At 39.9% G+C, this 11,806-nt stretch overlaps 1 protein-coding gene and 2 non-coding genes across 3 annotated transcripts; 1 reads left to right on the top strand and 2 right to left on the bottom strand.

Annotated features, from left to right (window-relative positions):
- Positions 1-224: 224 nt before the first annotated feature.
- On the top strand, positions 225-1,054 carry LOC134326860 (zinc finger protein 239-like; the record flags this gene model as incomplete). The annotated part of the gene is made up of 1 exon (XM_063008984.1): positions 225-1,054. A coding segment is annotated over one exon (822 nt), but the record flags the coding sequence as incomplete, so codon positions are not given.
- A 6,764-nt stretch (positions 1,055-7,818) lies between these two features.
- trnan-guu (transfer RNA asparagine (anticodon GUU)) lies at positions 7,819-7,892 on the bottom strand. The gene has a single exon. It is a non-coding gene; the product is annotated as a tRNA-Asn (tRNA).
- Positions 7,893-8,573: 681 nt separating this feature from the next.
- Positions 8,574-8,647, bottom strand: trnai-aau (transfer RNA isoleucine (anticodon AAU)). Its single transcript has one exon. It is a non-coding gene; the product is annotated as a tRNA-Ile (tRNA).
- Positions 8,648-11,806: the final 3,159 nt, after the last annotated feature.

Genomic DNA, 11,806 nt, shown 5'->3' with positions numbered 1-11,806 from the left:
GCTGCTCCTCGTGTCCACGTTCCTCTACAACCCAAAATCAGCTCCACAATCACATCAAGAGCTGTAACCATGATAAATATGAGACTCTGGTGAAGATTAAGACTGAACATGAGGATCTGACACCCACCAGAAGCTCCAGTAATCAGCAAACGTCCTCTGGTACTGTCAGCATTAACACCTCTCTCAGTCCCACACAGGAAGAAGGAAATGTCTGCTCACAGTGTGGGAAGAGCTTCAGGCACCAGAGTGCTCTCAAAATACACCAGCGCATTCACACTGGAGAAAAACCATATCAGTGCTCACAGTGTGGAAAGAGTTTTAATGGACAGAGCCATCTTAAAATACACCAGCACATTCACACTGGAGAGAAACCGTATCAGTGCTCACAGTGTGGAAAGAGTTTTAATGTACAGAGTAATCTCAAAAAACACCAGCGCATTCACACTGGAGAGAAACCGTATCAGTGCTCACAGTGTGGAAAGAGTTTTAATCAACAGAGTGCTCTCAAAATACACCAGCGCATTCACACTGGAGAGAAACCGTATCAGTGCTCACAGTGTGGAAAGAGTTTTAATGGACAAAGTAATCTCAAAAACCACCAGCGCATTCACACTGGAGAGAAACCATATCAGTGCTCAGAGTGTGGAAAGAGTTTTAATGGACAGAGTGATCTTCAAATACACCAGCGCATTCACACTGGAGAGAAACCGTATCAGTGCTCACAGTGTGGAAAGAGTTTTAATGGGCAGAGTAATCTCAAAAAACACCAGCGCATTCACACTGGAGAGAAACCATATCAGTGCTCACAGTGTGGGAAGAGTTTTAATGGACAGAGTGCTCTCAAAATACACCAGCGCATTCACACTGGAGAGAAACCATATCAGTGCTCACAGTGTGGAAAGAGTTTTAATGGACAGAGTGATCTGAAAATACACCAGCGCATTCACACTGGAGAGAAACCATATCAGTGCTCACAGTGTGGAAAGAGTTTTAATATACAGAGTAATCTCAAAAAACACCAGTGCATTCACATTTTACAGAAATGATGCTCACAGTGTTGGGGAGAAATGTTTAGCAATGAATGAATTATACTGTGTAATTAATAGGTAATTAATTACACAGTTAACATTAATAAGTAAATACTAATAATAAAAGTATAAATCTGTAGGTTAAACTTTTGCTGGGAAATAATGTGATTGTCTATAGTGGAGTGAATGGTGGGTAGAACCAAGAGGTTTAGAGCCTGATGTAAGTGAAGGCTATCAGTTAATAGTGGAAGTGAATTGAAAATAAAATGTATTGGATCGGCTAGCATATATTGGTCTTAGTGATACTGTGCTTGATTGGTTTTCTTCATACATTTCTAGATGTGTACAGTATGTTCACAGTAACTCCTGTTACTAGTGGTGTCCCTCAGGGCTCTCTCTTGGGGCCTCTACTATTTATAATTTACCTGCTTCCCATTAAACGTATCTTTAGGAAATACAACATTAAATTATATTGTTATGCAGACGACACCGAGCTATACCTGTCCACTGTGCTCACGACTACTCTTCTTCCTCCATCTCTCTCTGATTGTGTAATAGAATTAAGAACACGGTTCTCTTACAATTTTCTCACATTAAATGCTGATAAAACTGAAATTCTTCTTATAGGTAGAAAATCTCCTCTCTCTAAATCTAACAAATTCTCAGTGATGATGAAGAACTCAGTCGTCTCTCCTTCCACTCACAATCTTTCATTTCATGCACATATTAACAATATCACACGATCTGCTTATTTCCATTTACGTAACATAAATCATCTACGTCCATTCCTTTCTCCTAGAAGTGCTGCTGTTCTTGTTCATGCCCTGGTCACATCTCGAATTAATTATTGTAACTCTTTTCTTTCTGGTCTACCTCATATGGGAGCTAGAGCTTTTAGCTACTCTGCCCCACATCTCTGGAACTCTCTCCCTCCTGACATTCGCACCATTGATTAATTCCCTAGTTTCAAAACATGCCTTAAGACGTATTTATTTAACCACGCCTACCCTTAATCTGTGTAATTAATTACGTACTGATGTTTTGTATTGTAAGGTGTCCTTGAGTGTTTTGAATGGCGCCCATAAATAAAATGTATTATTTTTTTTATATGTTGGCACATATGTTACTTATACTTGTTTTTCACACATTTTCATAGTTTGGCTTATACAGAGGTGGAAAATAACGAATTACATTTAGTCGTGTTACTGTAATTGAGTAGTTTTTTGTGTACTTGTACTTTTTAAAGTCGATTTTATAACCTGTAATTTTACTTTTATTTAAGCATGTTTTGTATTAAGAATTGCTACATTTTAAATGACTTTCATTACTGAGTTAAAAAATTAAATAAAAAAGTCGACATCAAACCCACGTTGCAGTTGTAGTCGCAATTTAACTGTTACGGGACACGTTTTGTTCCGTATTTTTATCAGTGGGAGAGAAATGCTGCAGATTAGACTGAGACAGGGTGATGTGTATGAAACAGAAGGAAACTGCTGCGACCGTGGGAATTAGAAAGTGTTTAGTTATTATTTTAAGTAGTGTTCACTTTTAATCTTGGTGACGCCGTGTGCGCAGGTTTATCAGCATAACAACCTGTTTATTACTCCGCTGTTTGAGTAGCGCAGTGGGCAGAGCGTGTATTTTTCTGCCCTAGATTCGAGTCCAGCTTAGGGCGAAACTAAAGCAACTGGGGTGGGCATTGCTCCCCCTGGATTTTCTCACTGCCCGCCTAAGCAACACAGCCAGAACCGGGGCTGCATATCAGTGTGTCAGTGTCACTGGATCATTAAGCTCCACTTGGCTACAACTATTAAGATTCTGGAGTGTATATGTGGGAATATGAGTTCCTTTCAATCAACTTTTCTTCATGTAAAACAGGAAAGGGCCTTCCCTAAACTGTTGCGCTTTGTTTAAATCGTTGATTCACTACACCTGGGAGAGTCATGACACTTACAGTACAGGTATGTCCGGGTGGTGTATTTTAGAAAGTGGTGCAACAGCGACATCTAGAGTTTACATGCGGTACCGCTCAGAAATATAAAGGACCATCGCTCTGTTAATAACAGTGCTGCTGGGTCCTAGTGCCGTATAGTTTATCTTAAAATAAATGCTAATTACAACCACCGATAAAATAAAAACATTAGTTTAGCATTACGTGCAAAATGAAGAAAGCTTTAAAAAACACAAATGAGGGGATAAAAAGGCGTGTGAGGATAAAAAAGCGTGTGAGGAATACATGAGAGAAACAGCATGTCCACAATGCAAAAAAGGTTTGTTCAGAGCATTTATTTCTTTAGCTAACTTTGCCAGTTCGTTCAGTCTGCCACTTTGAGTAGAGACTATCGGCCTCGTCTCAAATGACGCCCCCTCCCTACTTAAGGCACTACTTAAAATAAACATTGTACTGAACAGTTACGTTAAATATAATTTTTTATTGCTGAGTAAAAACTTCACCACCTTAATTCAATTAAAATAATTTAGCAGGAGAAATAACTCACATCAACATTGCATAAAGGCTTTCACAAAGCATGAACAAATTGAGACGCACTTCACTGTAAGTGTGCAGACTCTCTAATGGTTTTTGTGCTGCCATGCAGCTGGTTGAATGGGATTAGTGTAGAATTATGTACAAAGATCTATAAAGAGACTAGATGAACTGGCCAGTTAGCCCAGTTGGTTAGAATGTGGTGCCAAGGTCACAGGTTCGATCCCCGTACGAGCCACGCCCACTTTTGGACTTAATTTAACAAACAAGTGATCCTTCTCTAACTAGCAGGTCCTGTTGACCTGGGCTTCAAACGTTGTCTCTGACAAGTGTGAGATCTGTGTACTTTGGTCAGTGGAAGTAGTTTTATAGCTTTATAAAAACATTGTACTTACTTACTATTTCCATTCTTGCAGGAGTGTGGGTTTACCTTCCACTTCAATAGTGAGGCGTGTCCAGCCCTGCTACACAAACTGTCATTTTTGTCCCTGTTAAAAACTTTAGCTTAGTTAAAGCAAATAAAGACACATTTAAAATGTTCATCTTTTATTACATGTTTAAAGTTGCACAAAACAAATGTTTGTACAAATAATATAAAACCAAAGTACAAAATAAACATTTCACTTATTTTAATTATCTCACAAATCACTTCTCAGTTTTAAAGGTCAAAAGCAGCAGCATCTTTTAGATCAGAACAGCAATTAACATTAAATATCACTAAAGTGGAAATCCTGAAGACAGCAATGTAAACCTTTCATTTAAATACAAGCTGCAGTAGTTACATAGTAATAATAATAATTACAAGTTACATAGTTGATCCATGGTAAAAAAAAAAAAAAAGAACCTCCCTAACAGTTGGGTTGTTGTAATAACTCAGCACAATGGTTAAACTGCACAACCCAACAAGTTAAAATAGCCCATCATGTGTTCTGTCCAATATTTACACAGTGCTGGGTTGCCAAATAACACTTTTTCAGCTGCATTTAGCCTTTTCTCTCCTGTACATTTACATTTACATTTTCAGCATTTAGCAGACGCTCTTATCCAGAGCGACTTACAGAAGTGCTTCCACAGTGAACATTTCATTCCTTAAGTTTAGATAGACAACAGTCGAAGAACACAACTCTGCTAAAACCTGTTAGAACAAAAGTGCCTTTTTTTTTTTTTTTTTTTTTTTTTAATGGAAAAGATTGGAATAAAGTGTTAGTAAATAAGTACAAATCAGCCTAAGTGTTTAGTAAAAAGGTGGGTTTTTAATCGTTTTTTAAAGACAGCAAGAGACTCAGCTGTTCGGACAGACAGAGGAAGTTCGTTCCACAATTTGGGCGCTAGAACAGAGAACAGCCTTGATGCTTGTCTTCCTTTAGTCCTGGATGGAGGCTCAAGTCGAGCTAGACTAGAGGCTCGGAGCTTGCGTGGTACAGAGCGGGGTTTGATTAGACCCCGAAGGTAGCTTGGGGCTGGTCCATTTTTGGCTTTGTAGGCGAGCGTCAGTGTTTTAAACTGAATGCGTTCAGCTACAGGAAGCCAGTGAAGAGAACGCAGCAGTGGGGTGATGTGGCAGTGTTTAGGTTGGTTAAAGACCAGACGGGCAGCTGCATTTTGAATGAGCTGTAAGGGTTTAATAGTGGCCATGGGAGCTCCTGCCAGGAGGGAGTTGCAGCAGTCCAACCGAGAGATTACAAGTGATTGCACCAGAATCTGGGTAGCTTCTCTGGAGAGAAATGGCCGAATCTTCCTGATGTTGTACAGGAGGAACCGGCACGATCTCGTCATGTTGGCTATATAAGGAGAAAAGGTCAGCTGGTTATCCAGCACAACACCAAGACTTCTTACTTTATCAGATGGTCTAATCTGGAAGTCATCCAGAGAAATGACTAGGTCCTGGGTTGGAGACAGATCTCCAGGAATGAGCAACATCTCTGTCTTGCTGGGATTAAGTTTTAGATGATGAGCTGACATCCATTGTGAGACATGCTGAGATGCGAGCTGAGACTTGTGTGTCTGAAGAAGGAAATGACAGAACAAGCTGAGTGTCATCTGCATAGGAGTGGTAGGAGAAGCCATGGGAGGCTATGACCTTACCCAGAGAGCGGGTGTAGATAGAGAAGAGAAGTGGGCCAAGTACAGAGCCCTGAGGAACACCGGTTGAGAGAGTGCATGGGGTAGATATGGATCCCCTCCATGACTCTTGGTAGGAGCGCCCTTCCAGGTAGGAGGCCATCCATTGCCATGCTGAACCTGTTACTCCAAGGTTGGAGAGAGTGGTCAGGAGAATGCCGTGATTCACTGTGTCGAAGGCTGCAGAAAGGTATACCAAAAATAGTCGCCATTGCAGGATTACAAAAACACTTGGGACAGAAACACTTTCTAATTTTTATATATTATACAAATGAAATAATAATGTCACAAATCTGTACCCAAGCAACAAGCTGTAATTTATTTATATCACCACTAGATGGCGACGATGTCTGTACAACATGTTGAACTTCACTTTAAAAGTCAGTTGAAAGTGTTTTACTGTCGTAAGAATGAAAGTATGAGCTGATCTTTGTCTCATTGTGTAGCTTTGATGAAGAAAAAGCCGCTGGGTCAGTGTGTAACAGGAGGTTTGGAGTGAAGGTGGGTGTGAGTGGATTAAAGCTTCCAGCACCTGGTATTCCCAGGCGGTCTCCCATCCAAGTACTAACCAGGCCCGACCCTGCTTAGCTTCCGAGATCTGACGAGATTTAGATAAATATTCAAGAAAAGAAGAAATCAGGATAGGGGGCAAATACTTTTTCACAGCTCTGAATAAATGGTGGTTAATACATTGAAAAAGAAAATCTTCATAACTGTATTCTGTTTTCTTTCATGTAAATTTTACATTCAATATTTAAATCTGACAGTTTCACTTTTGATCCTGAATCAACCCAAAACCCCGGGTAGAGGAGCTGAGTGAACGTGGTCTGAACTCTGTGGAGGAGCTTCATTGTATCAGAGACGCTGTAGAAGGACAGAGTTCCTGCTTCATAATCCACATACACTCCTATTCTAGAGGAACTCGGTATTATGGGAATTTTAGTCTCTTTGTTATTGTGCCAGAATGAAAAGCTGAATGAAGAACAAAACAAACTCCAGGACTGATCATTCCATCCAAACCCACACTCACCACCACGTCCCTTCCTGCTGATGCTTTTATATGACACTGCTATATAAACCCACTCATCCCCACTCCACTCAACCTCCCAGTAACAGCGTCCACTCACACTCTTTCTACACAGAACCTGAGAGTGATAATCAAATCTATCTGGATGATCAGGATACGACTGTAATGTTTCACTCCGGGTCACCACTTTGTTCTCCTCAGACAGACAGAGGTTTTTATTTACTGTGTTTGGATCCAGTGTGAACCAACAAACATCTGGAGAGGAAACACGAAATAAACCAATTAACTTAGAAGAGAGAGAGAGAGAGAGAGTGTGTGTGTCCTTGTTGTTAGATGTAAAATGTTCATGTTGGTGGATTTGATTGTTTTGTTTGATGTTTGAGTACCGAAGCATTTTGGAGACAATGGAACACTGAGGGCTTGAACTCACCTTCATCTGGTATCTTCTCACACTGCTCTTTCCAGAATTCTTCTACTTTCTCTCTCAGCTGAGATACAGACTTTGTAACATCATCAAATGAGAGGAAATGACTGATTGTGATGGCAGCTGATTCTGCAGATCCAGCAGGAGCCGAGAGAGACTGAAAATTCAAGACGATGATGAATTACAAATGATGGATGACAGACATGAAGCACAGAGCGATGTTTCTCCAAATAACATTAACTGTATTTAATGATCTTTTGGGAAAGCTGATTCTGAGGTTTAAAGCATAATGGAGCGGGTTCATTAATTGTGTAGTAGTTTAAAAGTGACAGCAAGTCTGTGTCTGTTTCTGTTGCTTATTCTGATTTTTTTTCATTTGTAAACTGTGAATTAGTTCTTAATCTGGTCGTGATGTTAGTGAATCAAGATGCTGTTTAAGTCTGGATAGCTCAGTCGGTAGAGCATGAGACGCTTATTCTCAAGGGTTGTGGGTTCGAGCCCCACGTTTTTGCGGGTATCTTAATTTAACATCTACTGAAACCAAAAGGACGTTCTTCCACTTTGGACAGCCGGTCTCCGGTGACTTATCAGGTGGGTATTTGTGCTTGTAGGACTGTTGTTTACTGGATGTTTTCAGTTACTTATTTCCACTATTCTGTGGAGCTACACATTGTTGTTGTGTCTCATATCTGGTTGATTAACAGGCTAATGTGGTTGTGCAATAAAAGACACTCGTCCCTGGGTGGGCTCGAACCACCAACCTTTCGATTAACAGCCGAACGCGCTAACCAATTGCGCCACAGAGACACACGCACAGTGCTTTCATTAGACAATATACATGGGTTTACAGAAGGGTAATTAAGTTTGGCAAATTGAAATAATGGCATGTTTCTGACTTGAATGAGAGGGGCCATAAAAAGATCTCACACTTGTCAAAGACAACTTTTGAAGCCCAGGACAATAGTACCTGCTAATTAGAGAAGGTTCACTTGTTTGTGCAAGTGCCCATGCAGGGATCAAACTCGAGACCTTGGCGTTATTAGCACCACGCTCTAACCAACTGAGCTAACCAGCCAGTGGTCAAAGGTTGGGCAGAACAGATCTTCGTGTAAGATGACTGAGGTTCATATATTTTTCTTTTAAGAATAAATAAAAGCTGATGCTTTTAACCTCATACTTTCCTAATACTTTTATTCTACACATTTCTTTTAGTCTTCTGCCAAGTGCAGTACAAGAATTCACTAAATTACACAGCAGTTCTCTTAATTTATTTATTTATTTTGCCATTGATTAAATTGATTTTAAGCATTTATAAAGATCATGCCATGTTCATTAGGTGAAATGAAGCCATAATTAAAGATGGCAGAAGAACAGGGTGGTATTTTTACTTTCATTGATTAAATTACTCAGATTTGAAAGTCCTGATATGCAGCACATGCTCACCTGACTCTCTCTCAGCCATGCTACACTTAATCATTAAAGTGGGTGTGGCCAGTACGGGGATCGAACCCGCGACCTTGGCGTTATTAGCATCACGCTCTAACCAACTGAGCTAACCGGCCAGTTAATCAATTCTCTTTAGATCTTTGAACATAATTCTACACTCAGTGGTGTATAGTAAGTTTTTTTTTGAGTATTTGTACTTTACTGGAGTATAAACATTTTCGGCAACTTTTACTTTTACTCCGATACATTTGCCTTACGCAGATTCTTCACTCGAAAAATAAAACGGCAAGTTTTTTTAAGCTAAATGATGTAAGATGTGTGACAAACTGCAAACTGGTGTAAATTAGATCGTTGGTTAAGCACATTAATGCGCAGGTACAAACAAGTTCAGTCCAGATCCAACAAAGTTAGACATGTCAGATACAAGCATCATTATTCCACTTTACGACAAGTTGACAATAAACAACACCCTTGGCCTATTTAAAAGAAATTCTTTTTTTTATGTTGGAGAGAAAGATTCATCGTACCAGATGAAGTGCCTCTTGTGCTCACCTTAAGAAATGGAAATGTCAGCGTTTAAGGGCAGCTGTAGCCTAGTGGTTAAGATACTAGACTAGTGATCAGAGGGTTGCTGGTTCAAGCCTCACTTCTGCCAGGTTGCAACTGTTGGGCCTTTGAGCAAGGCCCCTAACCTGTAATTGCTTAGACTGTATACTGTCACAACTGTAAGGGGTGGGGGTATTGCAACTTGGGATGTATTCAGTTCACTGTGTTCTTCAGTTGTTTTGTTGTTTTTGCACCCCCTTTCTGTAAATAGAAGCTTAGTAACTTTACAATGGAGAGAGTAAATGTCAGACAGTACGGAACCATGCGATCAGCTGACATGGCGTTTTCCAGGGTGTGGGCGGTACACAAAATATGCACAAGGGAATCCCCAATCGCAACCATCTGACGCAATTTGGGAACTACTCCGTTGTAAACCACAACGTTGACTGCAGGGGGGCCCGAAATTATTTTTTGCACTGGGGCCCATGAGCTTCTAGTTACGCCACTGAACTGTTGTCTTGCGTTTTGTACTGATTTTATGAAAACTATACATGGGGGCCCACAACCAGCCGTAGCCCCTGGGTCCACAGGCAGGGTAAATCGGCTCTGGTTATAGGTTATTGTGATTTATCTTTGACTTGAATGTACAACAAGTTGGGGCAGTATAGAAAATGCAAATAAAACAGACACAGAGTTTCTTATATTTACACTGACTCTTATTCCACTGCAAATATAAACTCAAGATATTTCATGTTTTCTCTGGTCAACTTCATTTCAACTGTTAATATACATATACATTCCAAAAAGTTGGGACGGGGCAATGTACCTGTACTGTTGTGCACTTTGTGAAAACATGCACAAAGGGGAACATTATATATTGGTAAATGCTTTACCGTACACCACCTTTAAAAATATGAGCTGACATGAGCTGAGAAAAAGAGTTTCGGAGACTCTCTCCACTAGCAGACAGACCAAATTAGTGAACACATGGACTGTCTCAGAGGTCTATTAACAAAGCTGTCATAAAGTGTGTGGTTCAAGGTCTCCAGCTATTCTGTGTCATTAAACAAGGACCATTTAAAGATTTTGTGAAGGAACTGATGCCTAATGCAAAACTTTTGTCACTAGTGACCATAATGAACTCAAAGGAAATGAAGAAAGCAGTGACCAGTGGCGGCTGGTGCTAAAAAAATTGAGGGGGGGGCGCAAACAAAACAACAAATTAAAAACAAAACAATAAAAAAACAAGCCTTTAAAAGTAGCACTATTTAAACATGAATTTTGCCCTCCTTTCCTTCTGTCTTGCAAATTTCTCAATGAAATTATGGTTAAAGTCAGTAATCTCAGTCACTAGTCTCTTCTCTATTGACAACATGGCCAATGCATTCAGCCTGTCCTGGGTCATAGAGTTTCTCAGAAAAGTTTTAATTCTTTTCAAGGTTGAGAAGCACCTTTCAGCTTCTGCTGTGGTCATGGGTGTGGTGATGAGGATCTTCAGGAGAGTGACTCTGAAGAGTCTCTGAAAATACTTCTTCAAGATTATTTTCCATAAACATCTGGAATAGGCCCACAGCACCACAACAGGCTTTGAACTCTTCCCTGCTGTAGATAAGACTAAGCTATGTCTTCAGCTTACCTTGATTGAGCACTGGATAGGCTTTTAAGGTGTTGCTCAGTGCATCTTCAGGAAATGATGTCTTGTATTGTTCAAACCTGTCCCCCTGCAAGAGTGTGGCACTAACAAGGTGGTTTGTGAAGGAAAAGCGCTCACTGGTGTGTATGATATCACAGACCTAGAGAAGGATAAACATGAAAATTATGAAGTGATCATAATTTATTTATTTCACATCTAAATAGTTATTTTTCTATCACTGTTGAAATTTAGTCATAGATCAAGTCATAGAAATGAGTTTGCTGCCATTTTCAAGACAAAATGTGTTAAAATGTGTTAAAGCATTTTTGGAACAGAATTTTTGTGGGACAGGTTTATAGAAAATTCAGGAACCAAATGTTATGAGAATTTGTTTTATTCCATATTACCCATATATTGCAGTACAGCAAGAATAATAACATATATTGCTGACAAGCATTACACCAACATACACTGATCATTCATGCATAGCATAGAAACAGCTCTAAACAAATCTAATTGGACTGTGACTTCCACAACTCACCTCTGCAGCAATCCTTTCATGGTCTTCTACACTGAGTGTCCAACGCTTCTTTACTGGCTGACCGCTACCTTCACTGCTTTGTCCAACCATAGAATGGAGAGAATTTCTGCAAAGGAAAAAAATTACAATAACAATAATAATAACAATAATACTAATAAACAAAAGAGGAAAATGTACAACTATTACCTGATCTTTTGAATGTCCTGCTGGAACTGCTGAATGCTCTCCTTGATATAAACTGAATCTATGACCTTCTTCTGGAGTTTGGAATAGAGGAGGTCCACATGAGGCATGATATGGTGAAAAAGCTGCAGAAAGAACTTAAAATCCTGATCCTCCAGTAACATGGCAAACGCACCTGCCTCTCTGACAGTAATGGGGTCAAAGTCACCAGAGTCTCGTATGCTTTCAAAACAGCGAATGAGGTCCTCTCTGTGTTCAAACACAGTATTGATGGTACGGCTGTGAAAGTTCCATCTGATATTGCTGGATGCTGGTAGTCTGTGCGCCACAACTTTATCAAGAAAACTTGTGCGCTTGGGTGATCTGGAAAAA

Source organism: Trichomycterus rosablanca, chromosome 14 (genome assembly GCF_030014385.1).
Source record: "Trichomycterus rosablanca isolate fTriRos1 chromosome 14, fTriRos1.hap1, whole genome shotgun sequence".
Taxonomy (NCBI): Eukaryota; Metazoa; Chordata; class Actinopteri; order Siluriformes; family Trichomycteridae; genus Trichomycterus; species Trichomycterus rosablanca.
The sequence above is the reverse complement of the archived record's forward strand: the minus strand, read 5'-3'. Positions and strand labels throughout refer to the sequence as shown.